General features: G+C 33.6%; 1 protein-coding gene across 5 annotated transcripts in view; it reads left to right on the forward strand.

Annotated features, from left to right (window-relative positions):
* Nucleotides 1–23,563, forward strand: part of LOC134242952 (arginine-glutamic acid dipeptide repeats protein-like) — a 68,148-nt gene that overhangs the window by 11,562 nt on the left and 33,023 nt on the right. For 3 of the 5 annotated variants that reach the window (XM_062725157.1, XM_062725159.1, XM_062725158.1), the window contains exons 5-6: nucleotides 19,998–20,094; nucleotides 22,792–22,945. In XM_062725157.1, the coding sequence (XP_062581141.1) occupies nucleotides 19,998–20,094; nucleotides 22,792–22,945 (251 nt within the window). Of the gene's footprint in view, nucleotides 1–5,734; nucleotides 5,974–19,696; nucleotides 19,887–19,997; nucleotides 20,095–22,791; nucleotides 22,946–23,563 lie in introns of those variants that run through there. The other 2 variants (XM_062725162.1, XM_062725161.1) reach the window with 2 other exon arrangements.

The raw sequence follows: 23,563 nt of genomic DNA on the forward strand, positions 1-23,563 counted from the left end.
TCCACAGGGAAATGTAATACACTGCAGGGGGGATATAAATATTTCACGGCTTACAAGACTCTCCATTCACTGCTTTATTCTGGTGTGTTCTCTGTGCCTAGACTGAATATTTACCACAAAACCATTCTGTCTCCAGAAAACGATGTTGAATAAAACGGCCTCCTGAAACAGAAAGGAAGAGTGCTTTATTAGACAAAGTGCTAATAATAAATAAGATAAACAGAGGGGCTGAGAGATAAGGGTTTGTCAGAGCTTATCATCATCTCCAGCTGAGGGAGTTATGATAGGCTGTTCAAGATAAAACCATTTCAGACCTATAATCCATTGTACTGATAGGTGGATCATACCAAAGTCATGTCAAATGCATTACATGGGTAGAAAACTTTGTTTCAGAAAAAGTAAAAAATATCAATTTCATGTTTCTACAGCAGATTGTATCAAGAAGAAGATGTCTTTGCTTAGACTATATATCATATCAACCTGGAAGTTGGAGTTTATGTCTGTATAAACAATCACTCACACATGCTGAATCTGTGCATAAAAAAACCAGATGGTCTTAAATCATAGGCATATCTGTGTCTGGTAGTTTTTCCTGTGACCTGTTTTATTATCATGTAATTATTTATCAGATGCTCAGTTTAATTAGGTTTCCAAAAGAAATGTATTCATGAGTCTCAGAAAAAAGGTTGGTAACTTTTTAAATTTATTCATAGCTGCCGTCATGGTAGCTCAGTTGGTAGAACACTTGTTACATGATTCGAAGGATGTGGGTTCAAGCCCTCACCGCAACAGATGTAAGTTGATAAAACATAGGTTGCAACTGTTCCTTTGCCAAGCCTTCAGCATTTTGTATTGAAAAGTGGGACTTTCTGTGAGACTTTTAAAACTCAGGCCCAGTGTCAGGGAAGTGCCTTAGTGGTGTTGGCCTAATAAAAGATCCTCAAATCTTCAAGTTAAGGTCTATACTTAAAGCATTTCTTTGTATGAAGTAGAATCTTGAATGGGACATAAAACAATCAATGGATTAACCAATCAATGTATTCATGAGCTGCATTTACAAAGGATTACTGATAGAAGATGGAGAATCCAAGAGCTTGTTTTAATTTGAAATGAACTGATTTGAATGTGGACCAAATGTAAATTTAATCAATTCAAGCCTCGAAGAGCAAAATGTGCATTTACCAACCTGACCACCAAGCTAGATGTTATGGATTATTGTTATGTTATTTTGCCCAGTAGCGAACCCCATATTCTGGCATCCATTTGCAGAGCATTTCCAACATAAATAACAATATGGGTTTATATATTGTTGCCATATACTCACCAATTATATTGATTATTAAGATTTGTTTTATGAAGGAATATTTTTTTCCTGTAAGACTCGGTACTATTTTTTCTTCTTTTCTTACTTTTCACTGGAAGTATAACTGTAATTAAAATTCACACATGTATGCAGGATTAATTTACAAATCTATTTGTACGGGAAAAAACCCCCACATTTTCATGTACATACGAATATAATTGAATAAAATCAACCAAGTTGAGAATAATATGAAAACTCATTTCTGATGGTGCAAAAAAAAAAAATCCAAGATCATTAACAGGAATACAGCCTCTTCGTTAGTCTAGCCCTGCAGTTATTCAGTCAATATGGAAATTGCTTTCCATATTACCATACCACTACTTGATAGCTATTTGTAGAGATGAAATAATAGCAGTCTTCATATTCAGCTTTGATCCCTGCAGCTCCGATGTCTTCCTGTGACAGAATTCTGTTATTGATGTTAAATAGGCTGCCTGTCCTATCTCACGGTGATCAGGACATTACGACTGACAGGAGCTAATCCTTAACAGGATCCTACTCTGTAGTCCTATAGGACTTAATTATCCTACACTTGGTAACACTAGGAGTTATACCCATTTAGAAGCCTAATTATCCTACCCTGGGTAACACTAGTAGTTATATCCTTTCAATAGACTTTCATTTTTATCCTTCACTGAGTAACATTAGGTAGTTATCCCTTTTTGTATGTCTAATTAAAGGTCCTATCCCCTAGATAAAATTGGTTATGACTAGGTGGTTATTCTCGTCTATAGGACTTTATTATCCTACACTAGATACCACTAGTTGTTAATTAATTCAAGGATATTCTCTTCTATAGGACTTTATTATCCTACACTAGATACCACTAGTTGTTAATCAATTCAAGGATATTCTCTTTAAAGGACTTAATTGTAACCTGGTTATCACTAGGTGGTGTAACACTATATTGATTTGTTATAACTTATTTATAGGGATGTAGTTAATCATTTCAAAAGGACCAAATTATACAAATTTGTGACACAGTGTTACAAGCATTTAATGGAGAGAAAAAGGTGGATTTATTTGAAATTGAATGAAGGTGACATGAATTTTTCTCCTTTTAAAAGTGTAAAGAGTGTAATTATTGGAATAAATTAGTCTTTGATCATTTAATCAGTGGTATAACGGTACATGCTACTTACACTAAGGACACAGTACAAAAAAAGACATGGTTATGTATATCATTAAAAATAATTAGGTAATTAATTCTAAAATTAATTGATTTTATAGATAATTGTTTAGAGTTGTATAAATTTGTAGAAGTAAGTAGTGTCCACGACACTATATAACATACTAAAGACGATTTTGAATTTTCAAAAACAAATTTTCATTACATGTTAGATGAAAACTCTTCATATATTCTGTAACATTTTAAAAAATCTAATTACTTTGCATTTACAAAACTCTCATGTGAAATTCTATTCCAAAATAATGACATAACATATACTGGTTTGGAGTTAAAATAAATAATTTATAATGCAAAATGTATTCATTTTAGTTGGTTGTTCGAATATCAATTCTTGACAATTTTGACATCCCTACTTATTTATCATACACTATATAGCACTAGTTGGTTATAACTTGGTGGTTGGTTTTCACTTGGTAGATGGTTTTATGTGGTTATGTGGTTAAAATCTATAGGATTTTATTATCCTACACTAGGTGGCTATTCTCTTCTATAGGACTTCATTATCCTACACTTGGTAACACTAGTTGTTTATCACTACTGGAATATTCTCTTCTTCATTATCCTACACTTGGTACCACTAGTTGTTTATCACTTCGAGGATATTCTCTTCTATAGGACTATATTATCCTACACTAGATAACACTATCTAGTTATAACTAGGTTGGGTTATCCTTGTTACTTCTTTATATTGGGATTGACTTCCTATTCTAATGCTATATAGTTCATTTAACTTTTTTGTTTATATTTGTGTTATGGTTATAAAGATTCAGATTTCTTGTTTGCCTTTCACTCGGATAAGATTGGGAAAGGACTCTTGAATTTTTTTAGTATGTATTTAGAGTTTACTTGACACATATTTCTCATGATTGCCCTGTATTGAATTCATTTTAGGTGCTTTTGGTAAATAGAGAACTTTGAGGTAAAGAGTTAGAAAAAAAAATTCACCTGTATAAAAGTGAAATTGTCTAGTTATAATGCTACTGATGGGATTTGCCAAAAATTTTGCATCACAACATATCAATTTTTGCACCAACCTTTTTAAGATAATATCACAATGATTTCAAATATATGGCATAAGCATAGTTCTTAAAATTTCAATTTCTTTTTACACTTTTAAAGCATATTTGGATGCAATGATGTCATTTGTTTGGTGTTAAAATTTACAGGATCTTAAATATTTCTGGTAAAATATAATTCAAATGTTTGAACAAAAAATTAATAATTTCTGGAATTTATCATTACACACTATTATAACACGGGTATTTGAGTTTTCATATCATGATACGTATCTTTGCAATAAAAGATCACAATATACTGTTTTATGGATAAAATCAGGTTTTCCTTTCTCTTTCACATGTTTGAAAGAAAAATTGTTGTCACCACTTCCTTTTAAATCTATTGCTTATATTAGATTAAAACTTCAAGTGCTGAACTAGGATGAATCATGTCAAAAATTGCTGGTGGTGTCATGTACACAATGAAACTTGGTAGAATGAAAGTACTTCATAGTGGAAATATATTACACTCACACACAGGAAATGTCTAATCTGTGTGTCTGTCAGTCTCAATGTACTCTAGATAGCAGCCCAGGATCATCGCTGATAGAAGCACCACTTGAAGTTAAGGAAAAAGATGCTATAGATATCATATTTAATGACAGAATAGAAAATTATCCACTCAAAAAAGAAAAGTGTGTTCTAACAATATCTGAATCTAGCACATTTTGCATCAGTACTTTTATAATACAAGTGTGAATTTTAGTTTCCATTCATACAGTTCTTAAAGCTTTGAGTATCTTTGGATGATGGGGATCCAAGTTTATTTGAAGGAAGTTTGACAGGAGATAGGGAAGTAGAATAATAGAGTGCTATTAAAACCTCCTTACAAAAATCACAGGACTAGAATTGGCAAATTGTATTATAAAGCTTAATTTCTGAAAAAAAATTAATTTATTCAAACAATGGCCCCTAAGGATAGGAAGGGGCACAGGGAGAATCCAAAGTTTTACATAATAGACCCATATAGGGAACCAGATTTCTTTAAAAAAATTCTTCTCATAAACTAAGAGATACATGTAGTACACTTGCCAAATTGAAAATTCCTTTTGTGATGCCTATTCAATTCATTCAAAATATGGCTCTTTCCAGCTTAGATGGAGGGGGATCCAAAATCTACATACTGTAAATTGATTTGAAATGTCTTTGTACATTGACTGTATGTGCACATATTTTGATGTATTCAAAATATGGGGGTCATAAAACTTAGACAAGCTCACTTTTGAACTCAGTCTCACTTTTCCACAATTTATTCCTTTGGAAATAGGAATACTGCACGTGAGACCAAAAGTTATCTCGTCTTTAGAAGTTTTATGGCCCCCAGGCTAGTATATCACTGCTTCATTTTTTTTTTGCAAACAAATGATTTACTAAAAAAAAAAAAATCATTGGATTAGAGACCAACTTCCTTGTGGAATTGTGATGCTAAGATGCATGTTAAGAACCATGGTCCACTTGTATAATTTTTGAATTGCCTTTACTTAGGTTCTTATGGAAATAACTAGTCTAACATGTCAACACAGAATTAATTTCTTAGCAGTTTGTTTTTCATCTTCCTACATTGATTTTTCATTTGGATTATTAAATGAAAAATGTAAAGTTTTCTATATCTCTCTAAAACTGCAAATTTTGTATTACTGGATATTGTAGTCTAGCCAAAAAAAAAAACCAATTCAGTGGTTGATGATTTATTTTGATAGTGAATCTGAGATGTGCCTTGGCTGTGGCCAGCTTGTAAATTTGTTGAGGCCATAGTCCATAAAAGTTAGTAACCCTGTAAGCAATGTCTACGCATCATTAGATAATAAGGTATCATTGTTATCACTTGCTATCGGCAGGCCAGTTAATTTATGGCGTTAACAGTGGCACTGTTTATACTGACCATCAGAGTCAATAAGTGAATTTATTACTGATATATAACATAGCTGAGAAATTCTTGTTTCCTCCCTAGAGAGAGCAGTGCCTGCATCCTCACATAAACAAACCCGAATTGTTAAAAATGATATTGAAATTGCCTTTGGCTGCAAGGAGCTGTTTTTCAGAAGTTGCATTCTTTCAGCAGAAGTAGTTTTTAGCTGTATTTTCCTGCTGTGTTTTGACTAAGTGAATATCTACACTGGGCGGTAATACAGGCCCCTTCTTAAACACTGCTATCTGGCCAGTGCTTCTAGGTAAACGCGTTATATATGTGCTGTGGTCTGACAATCGTCTAGGCTTTTAATCTGAGTGTGAATTATAGGACCTGGTCTCAAGCGAATGCTCAGGAGTTCTCCTATTGATAGATCTGCTGTACCGGGCTAAGGACATTGTTGTCACTGTACAACTTCTCCCGTGATTAGATTAATCAGAGCTGGGAAGAGAGCGGGGTAAGTATAAAGTGAACTACAATATCATCTGCTGTTAAATAAGTCTGTATTTTCATTTAACTTTTGTCAGGGTCGTAGATAAAATGTATTGCTTTTAGATGTAGAGTGTCTGTATTGGTTTACACAAGAGAGGAATGTTAAAGAGATAAATCAAAAAGTCATTGTAAACAGTGGAAACAAATCACAGTGTATCAGTGATAAATCTTATGCATGCTCAGTTGATCTGTGCACCTGCAGAAAGAAAAAATAATCTGCTAGATTCTGCTTACAGAAAATGAGGGAAAGGAAAAGCAAGGGTTTAATGGGGAAATTTTTAGGGTGAAGTTTTGGCGGTGATGATCTGGCAGTTTGTAACAGGATGAATGTTATTAAAATCTTGAAGTGTAGCATGTTGAGAATGCTAGGAGATTGAAGATAAAGATATAAAAGCCACAGCTATATGTGGATTTCTTTCACCCAGGGGAGAAAAAAATGCTTTTGTTTTTAATTGCATATCTGAAAAAAAGAATTTGGCAGTAAATGCTGTGCATGTCTTGGTGCTTGTGTTTTATATTCCTATTAGATGTTGTTAGGAGTGATATAGTAAAGATATCATAACAGATCTGCAAAATCAGTTTTTTCCCTCAAGTCTTTTTACCAGTTCATAGAATATATCGACCTAGTCGCAAGGTGTTAATGAATAATTGGTTAAAGGAGAAAGAGGAGGAAAAAATCAGTGATTGATCAAAAAGGAAACTGGTTTTAATTACATGCTTTCACCACTAACAGGTACAGTTAGCGGTGTTTTGTTAATTTGTACCAGTGTTGGCCCAATGATCCAACAATCTGGGGGAAGCTCTCCGTCTCCTGTAAGAAAATATTGATGAGATGGAAATTGGCGTGTTTGGGGAAGGCTCAATATGATGACGGAATTGATTTTTTTTCCTCTCCATTGTGATGTAGCCGCTGAGAAGGTTTTTATATAATGACCCACTGTGTCAAAAAGGAAAACAGAAATCAGCTTTAGTTTATAAATTAACAATGTCTCATCGATGTTAAATTGACATCGAAAGCTGCGTTTCCTTGGGTATTAGGCCAAGAATGTGACATCATAATTGATTATTTTCTTCATTTCTTTAGAATCGAGTTTATCTCAATTGTTGTTTGTACCCATGCAATGCATTTATAAAGGCACTTTAATCCTGGCCAGGCTTAAAATGCAAAATTAAAGGTCTTATATTCTATAAAGTTTTTCCTGTTTTGATTTCAGTCAATCCAGTTGTGTATGCTAATGATAAGGAACCTATTGATAGTTGCTTTCATCCGAGGCATCTGAGTACTTTTTCTTACAGCAGTAATTAGAAAGCTTCAAAAAATTAAGATTGTAAATGAGATAGAAAACGGATCTGCTTTGTAGTATGGGGAATGAGGTAGTGATAGGCAGGCCGAGTGATAGAGGCATGTCAAACAGCGCAAGTAAAACAGGGATCTGCAGTGAATTACTCACTTAATCCCAGAATTCCTGAAACTCCAGCATGGCTTCTATCCTGTTCCACACGCTGTTTGTCACTTTACAAAATCAATTTGACTTCAAAGCATGCACATTTCATTACCTTGCAGCTTAATTATGCAGCCTGGTGGCTAGGTATTATGTCATTTGAACTGTTAATGATCTAGAAATTAAATTTCCCCCTTCTTTGTGAAGTAAATCTTGTGCTGACAGAGATTGAGTAGGATTTTTTTGGTGGATTATTTTAAAACATGCAGCGTATAGCTGTCTGATGAAAGTCACATGTGAGTGTGGAGGGGTTCATTTGCAGGTGACAATTGACCTGTTTTGACCTTGTTTGACCTCTGACCTCTCTGTGTATGGAAGCACCTGTTACATTTTATGAAAGATATAAAGTATTATCAGGGAAAAGGTGATATATGATGTTCATCAAACGTTTTGTAGACATCATTGATCGCACATATGTTACACAACTGTATTTTCCTTGCATATTAAATAATCCCCCCTCATAATTTAGAGTCAGCTGTTTGAGACAGTGATATGTTAGTATCAGTGTTAGCCAATCTGTGAAATTGCAATATTTTTATATAGTTATTTCCTCTAGGTCATTGGTCAAAACTATAATGGGTATAATAAAAATAAGTCAAAAGAATTGCAAGAGTAATTAAGTTTGTTGGAATTTCAAGGTGTTATATTACATACAGGAACTGATTGAGGTGAGCAGAGACTAAGTAAGGTTACAGGATATTCTGCATTTAAACCTTCTTCTCCTTTTGGTTCAATGGACATCTTATTTCTGTGGCCTGTATTGTGGGACGTCAGCTAGTCTTAATTCTATATGAGTGATGGCCATTCAGTGTTTGACAGCCATAGGTGACAGCTCCTTGGGATTTGGTCAGCAAACCCTCTCCTTTATTTGTGTAGGCCATGATTGGTTAGCTGTAATAATGCATGCTGGGACAGATTAATATTCATTAATGAGACATAACTGTCAATGTGACCATACGCAGTGACTGGTGGATCTGGGCTGTTATGAAGAGGGTGACAAAAATGTCCTCATGATAAAGGGAATAAATTGTCCTTTAACATATATATATATCAAGAAAACTACAAATATCTGAAAAAAAAAGATTTTTGACATATAAGTTATAATTGATTTGCCAAGGTTTATGAAATCAATCAGTGCATGTAGTTAAGAAATAGCTTGCTTATGAACAAGAATAGATATGGGTTACCCCATATCCAAAGATATTCGACTTTTAGATTTAATATGCTTATCAGTGTTTATAATGACGTTAATAAAAAAACTGTCATGTCTAGTTACGGAACTGGTGTAAATTTCGTGAGGTCACCCAGTCTCCTAACAAACGGTATGTGTACACATAGGCCTACATGAACCTGTGTCCGCAAGACCAACATTAGCTCGATCTAAACACGTGCGATGGAGCTGTTAAACGCATCCGGCGAGCTCGGAGAAACACGTTTTTTTTGCCGAGAAGTTACGATAGCAGACAAAACTTTTCTTTTCTTAATTAGATCATATGAATATGAATTCTGATTAATAAAAATTATACAATCCCTGTTGAACTATATATAGTTTGTTCTAACATTTGCATCTGCAACAACTTGTGTTTAAAATGGCCGTGTTAGGAAAATCAAGACCAGATCGGAAAATTCTAAACTGAAAACCGTTTTTGTTTTGAAAATTACTGAAATATACTAATTAATGTATTTGTCGCAGAAATTACTTACATTATTCAAGTTCTATATAAAATGGTAGGCCTATGCTGAACTTACGAACCCGAATGTCCGAAGTTCTCGTTTTGCTAGCACATTGTTTACAAAGTGTACACACGTGAGCAGAATCCAGCCAGGGATTGAAAATTCCGTCATTTAATAATATACACACACAGAATGATTAATTTTTTCTTAAAAGGAAATTGTATGATAATTAACAGACTATAAACATGTACTTAATACAATTGTTGATATAGTATTATCAATTCATCGGTGAAAAAATATGCGAAGAATGACCTAAATATTCTCTATTATCAAACATGTAAAAAAAAAAAAAAAAAGGCTAGCGTAATATTGATATTTTTTATTTGCATTTCGGGGGGAAAGTGATTTTCTAATAATATTTTGACGTTATTTTTGATTTCTTTAACGTATGAAATACACAACTTTACTCTTATCATGAACAATAATGTTGTATCTACTTAATCATGATGGAACTAGGACCAATTTGTGTGAGCTGCCGCTAAAAACAGTAATATATCTTGCATTAATAGTATGAATTGATCGAATATATTAAAAAGGTCTGTGAATCTCTGAATTCTGTTGATGAGCTAGCTCCCCTAATCTCAATGAAGCAATGAGTTATAGGGCATGCCTATTAATATAATATGCCACATAGGTCACAGTATATTTGCAAGAAAACATTAGGAGCTGCCAGATGAAATGATACTGATATTAACCATTGTATTGTACATTCTAAAGGTAGTTGGCCACACTAGATATTGAACCTGTAACTTTATAATTGTGACAGTTACCCGTTAGACTTTCATTGTACGTGTATCTTAATTTAAAGCAATTAACTCCATCAATATTGTCTCTGCAGATCATATGATCATCAAATTTTTTCATAACCTTGTAATTGTTACTGACTGAATGTATGGTAAATGAAAGTTTTACAGAAATAATGACACTGATATGTTTGATTAATTTAATTGTTCCGTTTTTCTTTTTAAAAAAGAATGAAAGAGGTGTATGGGTGTGGTAGCAAAGCTTGGCACGGTTCAATGTATTTGACTATAAAATCCATAGTGATAGATAATAGATATTTGTTGTGTATAAATGTATTAGCTGCAACTTTCTGTCATGTATTGCTCAATAGGACATCACAACGGATAATATTTATAAGAGTATTTATTTTGTCTCAGTGACATGTATTTATGCTCAGTTACACTACTCAAGTCATTCATATAGATAAACACATGGTGAAGAGCCATTGTCTACAGTACCTGTAACATCTAATGCTAGTCAGACATGATCTTCAATATCTAACTTTCTTACCATTCCTTCATTAGTTTTATGTGGACTGAATATACATTAAAATTCTTAAAAGTTTTTATAGGAATTGTCTGATTCTTATGGACCTTTAACTTGCCAAATTTGAAGTGAGCACATAAAATATTGAAAATCTTTTGTAAGAGGAGTTTAAAAAGTGATCCGTCTTTGATCTTGGTTTCAAACTTGTAATTGCAAATCATTTTTTCAATGCATTTGTCATTGTTGACATAATCCAGCTTGGAATGACAATTCTTTAATGTGGAAGCCCCATCGTGGACAATAGCGTTTATAGCTGTTTAAATATTTTTTTCTTCCGTCATTTATGTTTTAATGCCAAGTGGAACAAAAGCCACCATGTGGCGAGAAATCAAATATTTACCGAGCTTTCCATTAGAGTATTAAAACCTTGAAGCCTTCATGCTTAGGGAGGCCAAGTAAAGAGAGTCTATGATTAAGTAGTCCGTACGGACCCAAGTTAATTGAAATTTCTGGTTTTCATACCAACATTTTCTCCTGTAAATCATCAGTCTATGTTTTAGTGGGAGATGTACGTTTCTCATCATTTCATTCTTGTAATAAGATTTTATGTTATCTGCAGTCGTAATAAAAAGCCACAATTGTCTTGTGAATTGACATGTTTTTACCTGTTCTACACTTCTACTTTTATCCTTCCGTCTATTTGTAGCCGATTTTTCTAATCTACGAGATATCTTCTGTCTATTGATTCTGACCTCCAATACCCTGTGTCATGAATAGAGAATTACGTGATTTTTTTTCTTCTAATTTCTGCGCAATTTTTTTTTCTGCTGGTGAAAAAAGAAAACGAAATTCTTTTTTTATTTTAAATTTACATATTTATGCCTTGTTTTAACCGCATTTAAATCAATAGCTATTATTAATTTGACTTGTTCTTGATGTGATGTTTCCCAAACAAGTTCTATAATCTTGTAAACATGGTATGACTAAAATCTGTCTCTCTCTTTAGGACATGGGAACCTAATGTCTAGTACAGTAATTAACTGGTTGGGCACATATGCTTGTAAAACCTTGTTGAAAGGGGGCTGAATACATAATGCATCGTAAAATGGCTTGTAAAAAGCTCTTATGATAATGTGTTTAGTATATAGTTACAGTTTGGAAAGTCAGCATTGTTATTTGTGGGAGAATGATAACCTTTGATCTGTAGCAACAAAGGCTTATTTAGGCTTCTTCAATTATATTGTAATTAAGTAGAATTTAAAAAGAAAATAAATTTCATATTTTGTCACAAGCAACTTTATTGCCTCTTTGAAAGACTTGGGAAAAAAAAACCACACACAACTTTATAGTGTCCCAATTTAATTAAACTGGAGTCTCTAAAGTCAAAGGTTGCTTGTTCGAATACAGTTGGTGAATCATCTAGGGCTTTCTTCAATTTAGTATCACATAAATCTGAAATAAGCAGGCAACTTTATTAGCTTCCATGATCATACAGTCAAAGTTAAATTTAACTTGTATTTATCAGGCAATATGAAGTCATGATGGAAAAAAGCTAGAGATTAGTCAAGATTGTTTGGAATTTATAACCTGTAATGTTGTTCTGTTGCAATATCCATGAAATATTCATTATTTGGTAAATGTCAATTAATGGCTTTCCGTCAGCTATCTTGTAGAAATGGATGATCAATTTCAGCAACTTGCTGCCTTCATCAACATCTTTGGGGCAATACACTTGGAATTGGTATAATGTTGGTATTGATCATATGCAGGAATAAAAAGTAAAAAAAAAAAAATCTTTGGAGCCAACAGGATTATTCACTGGGAAAAGACTAGAGGCACTCTTTAGGAAGCATTTTCCTTTTTGTGTTAAAAAAAAATTCTCAGTTTTCCTCAGGCCTTCAGTATTATGATAGAGATAATTGATGTTTACAGAGCAAAGAGACATGAAATGCCGAGCAAAATGAAAACTCTATTTATATATTGCCTTGGATAATTTGAGAATAATTTAGTAAATTTGATATATAGGAGAGATGTTAACATTGTATGAGGCATTTTGAATTCAATGCAGCTTATACCTATGATTGCTGTGTATTAACTGTGTGTAAATGATAATCATTTAAATGATAGCATGAATGTATTGATCTGAAGGGAAATGAGCTCTATCAGCAAATTGAACACCTATGGGAGGCTAATTAGATAGGAAACAGATACTTTTGATTAAGAATTTAGAAAAAAAGCCATCAGGTTTTATCATTGCCATCAACTGAAATTGATTTATTCCATGAATTTCATTTCTTTTCTTGCTTACCAAGGAATATGGCCCCCCAAGAAAAGATTTTTTTTTATCTCAACTATGTAGGGAAAAAAGTAAATGCAATATTTATAGTTCATTTGAGAAATTTGAGGACATTGTTTGGGTGTTCTGTACAAGTGACAATGCTCGCTGTTACACAGTTGATTAAAAGAACAGAAAGCGACATATTACAGAGAGGGTGCTCCGCGAATTGAATTTTATTGAAGCATATAGTAAGCTGACGGAGCCTGGAGCCTATTGATTGGAGTTGGTGTTGGGGGGCTTAGACGTGCATCTCGCTGTATAATTGTGACAATAATACCAGAAACTGATGGTCACAGGTTTACACTCATTGGGCAGATCAATATTGTAATCACTGAAGTGATTGGCTTTCCATAATCAATCATCGCAAAGTCCAGCAGTTTCTCCGAGATTGAGAAGTTCAGAAAACAAAAATGGGCTGCACATAATCACAGTGTTTTTTATCTTGGTAATATATGCAAAGAGATTCTTTTACAGCGTACATTGTTCATTAGTTCTGATCCTTATTCGTGACCATCGAGGGTAATTTGTCAGATGAGGGGGAATGCCTAGAAATCAATATCTATTAGTAACAGGTTATTATTCTAAGTAGGATAAATACATACATCAGGCAGCTGACAGGTTGTATGATTAAAAAGTATACAAAACATTGATTTTACGAGCAGAGGGGAAAAAAGTTGCTTTCATTGAAAATCGAGAATTTTATCTGGAGCATTTATCTTCTGTGTCATTGAGAATACACTGTAGAAGGCAGACTTTGTATCTTGTCACAACAGGCAAATATTACTTTGTACAGGTAAATCTCGTTAACAATTCATGCCACAGGTGAAGTGTTTGATCCTCAGGTAGGGTTTGTGATAGCCCAGGTATTTAATGACAATATTATGCTTGTTTGTCTTTGTTTAGTCGCGATATAAACGTGGTTATGGGTCGCCTATTAATACTGGTTATTACCCAGCATTTACACTTCATTTCCACATAAACTTTTGTATCTATTTTTTTTAAAAAGTGAGATTAGAACCTTTGCTGGAAGTAGATTAAGTGATTGATCAGGTAAATTTGTGTGTGAATATCTTATTGTGAGCTGGCTGGAGAATTGATTGTATAGTCAGTATATGAGGAACACTGGTGTGTGAAATATTTATGTAGGGAATTTTCAGCCTGTAGTTTATGGAATGCTATATTCACTGATTGCCTCGTGAAGAACAGAAAAACTACTTGGCCAGAGTGAAGACACACAGATTTGCGTGTTTCACTTGGGTGAGAGTGTCTGTTTAAGAAACAGTTATACAGATAATTATTACAACAGCGGATTTTCTGAGACAAATTTGACTTGAGGAGTTCTATCGCTTGAGACACAATCGAAACAGGTGAGTGCCTCCATGTTTAATTATGTTAACCTCTCTTGTCATTTAAAAATTATCTGTCATCTGTCGGCTGTGACAATACTTGGAGGTTAGTAAATTCGCTGATAAAAACCTTTGTATTAAACCCTCTGGAAAATTTACTGGTATAGGAGGAATACATTGTAGGTAGGTTTGCACAAAAAATTTATTTATTTAGTTGATGCCAGTGGCGCAAAATCTGTACAGGTATAGGAATATGATGTAGGAAGGACAACTTAATTGATAATTATCTTGCATGTTTTAAAGCCGTTTTAGTTGCAGGTAGTTACAGGGTCTTGTCAAAGTGTCTATATTTCATGTGATTATACATTAAATTTGCATACATTTAGGCTGGATAACCTTCAAAGTGTATAATTCATTGTTGGATCATTAGGGGGCAACGGAGAAGTGTTGGCATGCTTGGATAGCACAACGTTAATTTGTGGTATGTTAGGTGCTAGATTAAACTAAGATAAGGCAGAGTAAATATAACAACCCAGCCATTGTGTGGGATATGTTTCTCACTATTAGTACATCATCTTAAGATATCTTATGTTTTATGCAAGAGAGCCGGGATTTTTTTTTATGATACTGTTTGATGATGAGCGTAAATTAAAAGGCATGACATTCAGATTACGCGAGATTAATGGCTTCTTACTCCAGCTTGTTTTAATTAATTTTGCAATGTACTGCTCAAAAAAGCTCGGAGTTTGTGGCATGCCAGAAAGAAATGTTAGCAACTTTCATGTATGTTAGAGTTTATGCAGAGAAGAACAAAGTATGGTCTTGGTAAACTTGTGTCACCTTCTTTATAATTAGCATATCATCCAGAAAAAAAATTCATTAGCATACCAAACAAATTTTTTTCTGTCAGGTCATAAGTACATGTACTTTTAATGTATTTTAGGTATCAAGTATCTAATTTATGTTGTCCATTACGATTCCAAGTTGTGACTAATTCCGCGGTTAATCCCTGGACTATTGGTCTTCTCTGGGACTTAGTGAAACAGTGTTTTAATTATTTTACACTTGAAATAGCAAACACCTCCTGCAGTATTGTATTTAGCCATTGGCGTTGTAATCGTTTACCCAAAGTGGAAATTGGATATTTCCTTTCTTGTATTGACTTATTTTTGTACTTCTTAATCTTCTGACAAAACCATTTTGTTAGTTGAGATTTTTAAGTAGCTCTTCTTAAGAACCACCGATGTCATGTTATGAGAGATTTAATTCTTCTCCAATATTCTTTAGTACATTAAATGCGCCAATTCATTGCCATGATTTGGTATTGAATAAAATACAAGTGTACAAAATTGATTTGTCGTTTGTGTACACATAAAACTCCTTGTGAGAGGGGTATTGAAATCCTGACTTTAGATGTTTGATAACCAGACATACTTAAGATGAAGTAGATTTTAGGGAGGGGTGCATCACAGGAGATGAGTCAAACTTCTTTTTAATAAGGCATGAACATTCATGAAAGCTTTTTTAGTTTTGTTTTGTTTTTGCAATTCCAAAAAAAAAAAAAAGCAAAAATTTTCAAGTGAAATTGTAACCAACACTGGATTGAAAAAAAAATATTCTACCAAATTTTTGTAGAGAGAGAACAATATCTTGAGGAGATGGTTCAATAAAAAGTCAATTAGAAGAGTAACATTTGATTTTGTTGGTTCCTTTGTGGAGAGCCTTTAGGAGCAGGGCACTGTGAGGGGGTCGTAAAGTTGTTATTATTCTAGCGATGGTATACCTTTAATTCTTCTCACGGATCATCCGAGTGTGATCATGTCCTAATATGGTTAAAGGCTATTAAATGGATATTTGCTGAATTTAAACAGTTTTGTTTGTCTGTATTTATCCAAGCAGGAGAAAAGCTCAGCATTGATTCTTGTTTGTTTAAATATTGATATGAGGAATCCAGTGGTTAGCTGCCTTTGACAGCCAAGGAGAGAAATCCAGGCTACCATGGGCCCTCCCATGCATTGATTTATTGGTTATTAGTAGAGGTCAGAGGTCAGGGGTTAGTTGGTTTTTCATGCCCGTGAAGATTAATGCTGAAGATAAACTATTTGTGTGAAGATCAGGACACTGGTGTACATAGAGAGAGGGGGACCTTATTTTTCTGTGGTACAACATACCAAATTAGCATGGAGTGAAGTTTTGAGGCCTTATTGTGGTGAGGTTAACGTCACCTGTCGAGAGAGTGTGTCTACCTGAGACATTTTTACCTGTCAGCAGTCCACGGTGGGGTGTGCACACTGTATATTGTGTATCTTATGTCTGCTTAGTGGAGTGTGTGCTAGGATTATGAACCGTTTTTTTGTTGGTGTGTGTTTCTCAAAGATTGTGTTTGGGATATATATACATTAAGGATTAGCTTGTGACTCAGAAGGGAGATAAAGAAATTGGGCTTTATTGTTAAACAGCCAACTAGCATGTGAGGTAAGGATTTTCTCTTGTAATTGATTTAAACAACAGAAGATTTAATGTCTTGTTTTTTGGATAAGATTTTTTTGCTTGGTCTGGTCGGTGGGTTATCGGACATATTGACTGAACTCCACAGGGCTATCACACCAGAGCTTAGATAGCAATGTGTAAACTGGTAGCCCATTACTTGATCTATAAAGTATAAAGAAGTCTTGTCATTGACAGATGCAGACAAGTAACTGTATATAATTAACCATTACTGGCAGCCATTATCACAGGGGCCCGTAATCAATTTCACTGGTTTCACCATTCTAGTTGGGAGAGCCCCACACAAATCATACATGCTTATCTAAATCACCTGCTGCTGTTAAATTCTCAATATATCCTAATTATTTCTGCTGATCTTCTCCAGTTTTTGCATGTTATAAATTGATAAAGAGAAGAATTGAAATGAAGTGCACCTGCGGAACCTGCAATGAGAGGGAACGGTTTTCCATGTTCAATCAAGTTTGTAAAATATTCTTTCCCCGTGATGGACTCATTATATGTGTGCCTTGTGCTCATTAGCATAAGAAAAACAGAGAAGACCTTAAGCCAGGCCAATTTATATTTAAACAGTGAATGGTATTAGATGGATTTCTCGTGGTGTTGTGTTTTATGGCCCAGCAGTTATAGGGTAAAAAGAGAAAACCCACCTCTTTAGGATCAGGCTTTGAATTAGTTTATTATCTGACATGCCTCATGTTGGAGGGAAATTCAGAGATCGCGAGTCTGATACTGTGGCATATGTGTGGTGCATGAATGGTGCTAAGAGCCTAGAAAAACATGCAATTGATGTTGGCTTCATCTAGAACAAGAGTGATAACACAGCAATGTGTGTGTGCGGTAATTGCTGTAAATAATTGGATTTCAATTAGGGGTTCCCTATGGGGTAGATTGAAAAAAAAAAATCCTTGATTTTTATTGAAGGAACACATAATTCTTGTGATTTTCAGGCATTGTGTCTGTAGATGTTGCAGTGAAAGTTAATTGATTAAGAACTGATAGAATAATCATGTGAAACAGAACAGTATGATTTAATTAACTATGTAAACAGTTTCACTGTGTGTGAAAACCAATATCTGGGGGGAGAAAACTATAGTCTATCTGACCGCTCAACAGGTAAATGATATATTACATTGTGTGAAACAAATTTATCTCTTTTTCTCCCAGGGGACATTGTAGGGTCTCTGGGATTTTGATTGGTTAGTTCTTTTAGCTGGCTTTCTGTGTTCCAGATTTATAGCTGATAGGAACCTTATGGATTTTGTTGGTTAAAAAAAATTGTGATCACCTCATAATTAATATGCACCGATCCCATAGATGAACTAAAACGTGGTTTATTCAATGAAAGTGACAATGGAATATTATAAACTACATTTAAAGTTTGATACTCTGTGCAAAGATTAAATTCTCAAGATAGTCGTATTTAACCCAAGTTTTAGATAGGAATCAACCAGTTAAATTTAAATTTTTAAGAAAACTGCAGAGTCAATGTTGAGTGAGCAATTGAAGAACGTGATAATAAATCGGACTTGGCCCCTGTAATCTCTCAGGGAGGTGAAGAAACAATTTTCTCTCCCTTCAGCCTACATGCTTTCTTGTTGAGCATACTTGATAAACAAACTGTTTCTTAGAGCATGAGGAATTAAATTTCAACCGTTATTTTGTGTTTGATAGAATCCTAGAACTTACACTATCTCATTTTTTTTAACTTATGAACATATAGCTTTACCTATTTCTAAATGAACATTCTTTTTTATTATTTTTGACTGCTATTAGGACCTTTCAGTGTATTTTGTACTGCATTATAATCTAATCTTTGTACTTGAAATTTAATCTGTGTAAAATTGACATGAGAGAAGATAAACTGTTATTTAAATTAGGCGAGTTAAATCTCCAGTATTGAAAGACGCATGATATTTATCAGGTAGGGTATAAAAGCCCACAATGATCTGTCAAATAGCATTAAGGCTGAATGATATCGGGGAAATTGATTTTTAATAAGCCATTGGTATAGATCAGCTAGAAAACTTCTTATGTTTGTAATGTGAATTCTGTTGGGAATTTCTCTTTCTGAAGGGTTTTATTTTTGTAGAAAATGAATGAGGCCGAAGTCCCATTCCATTCAATCTAAGGAAGAACAATAAAACTTCATATTCTATTTAAAAATAGAAACAAGATGACATTAGAACAACATTAGGATTTAAGAACTAGAAAGCTTTTATAACTATAGAGACATAAAAAAAATAATTTTCTATTTTATTTTCTACTTTCTGGTAAATCTTTTTAAGTAATCAGCAGATACACCTGGACAGATACAAAATAAATAATCCTAAGCCTTAGCAATAATAACTTCACTTGTAGAAGTATAAAAAATTCTCCGCCATGATTGTCATAGATAAAAATGTAATGAAGGCTGAGTATATATAAATGACAGATATTGGCACACAGAAAACCCCCACAAAAAACACTATAATGTGTCTATTGTAATATTATCATCAAACAGTCAGTGACCCCATTCTGTAGAATGCCAATGTGATGGCCTTAAGTAGAGGTTGTACATTAAGAAATGATGCTTAATTTGTTTGTACTATTAGTATTATTGTTAGTCAAGAAATTGCCATGGTATTTCAAAGGTCTTAGGAAAATAATTTATGATACTGTAGGTTTTAATAATTTTTTAAAACATTTAAAAAAATCAGTCTTCAAGAGTTATTGAGGAAATTATATACTAGATGTGTGACAATTAATCACTTTATGTATTTCAAAAGCGGAGCAGTTGTAAATTTGTCAGATTTATGTAAATGAAGTAATTTGTAAGAGTTTCCTTTGGAAGGTAGTGAGCAGTATAGGTTTCAACTTGAGAGATGTGAAATTTGAATAACAGGATAGAGCTAATTGCCAGGAATACACACAAAATAAGGAAGCTTTTAAGGTGGTGCGAGTCGTCGATTGTATAACAAATTGTAGTCAGGAAAACACTTGTGGAAGTATGATAAAGCAGTGAGGGTAAATCTCCTGTTGTTAGCTAGCTCTGTACCAGTTCCTGTCCTGAAATGTTACTACACGTATGTAACTCTCGGACTTTGTAACAAGGATTTTATTAGTGCTTTATCTGATACAAGTTTGAGGATTGCTGTGTGGAAGGTTCAATAAATAATTTGTTAATTGATTCACATCTTTTATAGTAAGTGTGTATATTTACACAGATATGTTTTCACAAGGAAATAGTGAAGTTTCACTGTAGTAAATGGGACATAACTTAATGGTTATAATTCTGATATATTTGATTTTTCAGGCACAGGACGAGACTCAGCTTTGAATGATCCAAAGATCAAGAGCAGAGAACTCTTCATTTCCAACGCCTCCGATACATACCCTGTGAAAGCCCTAAGGTAAATAGCTTGATAAGATTATTTTATTCTGAAAATGATCAGTTTTATAAATTTTTAGTTAGGAAGAGTTGAACAATATCACTTCCATAGATTTTGTAACCTCTGGGCGAATGGCTCTTGAGGTTTTTTTCCTTTTCCAACGATATAAATGAGCTATATAATAATTATTTGGACGAAGTTAAAAAAAAGATTTCTTTGTAACTCTAAAATCCAGTGCTAAGTTTTATTTGTGTGGGTGATAGAGTAGTAATAGGATTACATTCTGTATATTGTGTGTGATGATATGAGAAGCCCTTAAATAACTCAAGTATGTGTTGTTCTTATACATTGTACATTACACAGCAAAAGTGAACAACGTCCTTAAATATCCCTCAATGATTGTACGTGACCGCATAAAAGTCAATAAATGTTTTATTATAGGTGTTTCAATTCAACCTTGTTTTTGATGGCTTTTAATCAGGCTAGCTATGTTTATTTGTTCATATAGATTAAAAGTAATTACCCCAACATTAATTAAAATTTAAAAGTAGTAAATGTTTTATTAAATGAAATAGTTTACAATTGAATGCCTATCTGAACTTGCAAATAAACTTTAAAAGCTCCTAGCAAACTTCCCCATTGTTCAGATCTGGTTCCTCAAGCTAGAAGAACCTTATTTTCTCAAACAAATTAAAGCCATTCTACCAATCTTTTTGATTTATTTCATATTTTTAATATTAAAACCTCAGTAAAATAATCATCATAAACCTTGGTGACTTATCTAGCTCGTGTCAAATGTTGGTTTGTGGTGATCTTCGATATGTGTTAATTAATTTCATCAGGTGGTTGATTTTTAGCTCTACTAGTCAGAGACCAGAAGAGCTTATGTGATAGTAATGCGTCCGGCGTCCGTCCGTCTGTCTAGCTGTCTAGCTGTCCGTCTGTCTGTAAACAATTTTTCAAAACGCTACTCCTCCTACAATTTTAGTCTGATTTCAGTATTACTTGGCACACAAGTAGACTACACTAAGATACATAGAAAAGTGCATCGGTTTTTAATTTCTTTGAACGGTGTTGCCATAGTGACTAAAAATAGAATTTTCTGAGAAATTCCTTAAAAACGCTACCTCCTTCTACAGTTTTGGTCTGATTTCAGTATAACTTGGCACACAAGTAGACTACACTAAGATACAAAGAATAGTGCAATGGTTTTTGATTTCGATGAACGGTGTTGCCATGGTTACTAAAAATCAAATTTTCTGTGAAATTCCTGAAAAATGCTACTCTTTCTACAGTTTTGGTCTGATTTCAATATAACATGGCACACAAGTAGACTACACAAAGGTACATAGAATAGTGCATCGGTTTTTGATTTCGATGAACGGTGTTGCCATGGTTACTAAAAATAGAATTTTCTGTGAAATTCCTTAAAAACGCTACTCCTTCTACAGTTTTGGTCTGATTTCAGTATAACTTGGCACACAAGTAGACTACACTAAGATACAAAGAATAGTGCAATGGTTTTTGATTTCGATGAACGGTGTTGCCATGGTTACTAAAAATCAAATTTTCTGTGAAATTCCTGAAAAATGCTACTCTTTCTACAGTTTTGGTCTGATTTCAATATAACATGGCACACAAGTAGACTACACTAAGGTACATAGAATAGTGCATCGGTTTTTGATTTCGATGAACGGTGTTGCCATGGTTACTAAAAATAGAATTTTCTGTGAAATTCCTTTAAAACGCTACTCCTTCTACAGTTTTGGTCTGATTACAATATAACTTGGCACACATTACTACACTAAGATAGAATTGCATCGGTTTTTGAATGAACGGTGTTGCCATGGTTACTAAAAATAGAATTTTCTGTGAAATTCTTTTAAAATGCTACTCCTTCTACAGTTTTAGTTTGATTTCAAAATAAGTTGGCACACAAGTAGACTACACAAAGATACATAAAATAGTGCAATGGTTTTTGATAAGTACAAACCAGTAGAGCTACAGTCTCAACAGAGACTTCTGGTTAAAACAACCAATCAAAAATCACTGGTGATACAATAGTCTGATTGGGAAGTTAGCTAGTGCTTATTTTTCTCTGTGTAAAATCCAAATATGGCAAATTATGCATTCAAATGAATTTATTCATGTAATTAATTACCTTTTCCTAAGTAACATGTTATGGATTTATAATCTCTGTATGATGTACGTCCTCCATTATAGTGTATGACAGAAACATGCTATAATCATGTTAAAAAAAACAACTTAAAAATAGTTTTTAAATTTATTTAAATGCATATATTCATCGTCTTTAGAGTAAATTAAGGTACAATTTGCAGATAGCGCTTACTTATAGAGTTATTTTTTTCACAAATGCTTGGCTTCAAGAAATTTACCATGAAAAAATCTCGAGAATTTACACTAGCTCACAGGAGAAAAATGTGATCCATTACATTGATATATCGCATGCTTAGCAGTAAACAGTGATACATGAAAGATCATTTTTGTCAGCTGTTATTAAATAAGTGTCATTAAGTATGGAACAGTGGATTTATGTTCCTGTGCTTTTTACATATTAAATTCTAATTCATCCTAGCGTTAGGTGCTTTGTATAGATACAAATACAATATAACAAAAAAGACTCCGAATCACGTACAATTGAACACAAAATTGAAAAGATTTAAAATACAGCAGTCTCTTTTCTTTAATAAATTGTAGGGGAAAGTGTAAAGTTGAGCACTTCCAAGACATCTATTCTGCGAAGAACTTCAAGCCACGAGAGGACACTTTCTTCTATGTACTAGAATATAACCCGAAAACCAAGAGACTGGCCACCACGCAGGGCGAGATTCGAGTGGGGCCGAGCCACCAGGTGAGATTTTTACCTGTCTGTTTACCTTCCAGGTATCTTTTGTGTGATCTACAGAATCCACTAGGGTTTGTACTGTCTGTCATTCATCTTGGTCATGTGGAAGAAAAGTAGTAAAGGATACCACCAAGTATTATTATGTCAGCTAGGTAATTTTTATATCAATGAAAAGGAGTAATATTTTACCTGTAGTTTAAATTTTTTACTCACACAATGATCGTGCAAAAACAAGGAGTAGGATAAGATAGTCAAATCCAATAACACAACCTTGTTTTTCTCTATAGTTTTTAGCTTCATTTGTAAGATTTTTAAATGCTTAAAAAATATTTTGCAAAAGGAGTGATATTTTTTTAAATTGATTGTATTATCAAATACATGATAAAGCTATCTGGGATGATACCTGGCTGTATATCAAACATGATTCATTTAATAATGAGTTGATACTGGAATATTTGGGTGGTATTATGTTAGTCTTGTAATCGATACTTTTTGAAATGAGAATTTCAGTGTAGAGGAGGCAAATTATACCCTTAAGATACAGCAAGCAATCCATAATCTTGTCAAAAAAGATGACTCTCAGTAAATTTCGCAAGATAAACAAAAAGCATGTTTCTATGCATG

The sequence above is a fragment of the Saccostrea cucullata genome, unplaced genomic scaffold, assembly GCF_032062105.1.
Source record: "Saccostrea cucullata isolate Sc308-1 unplaced genomic scaffold, CSIRO_AGI_Scuc_v1 ctg128, whole genome shotgun sequence".
Lineage (NCBI taxonomy): Eukaryota > Metazoa > Mollusca > Bivalvia > Ostreida > Ostreidae > Saccostrea > Saccostrea cuccullata.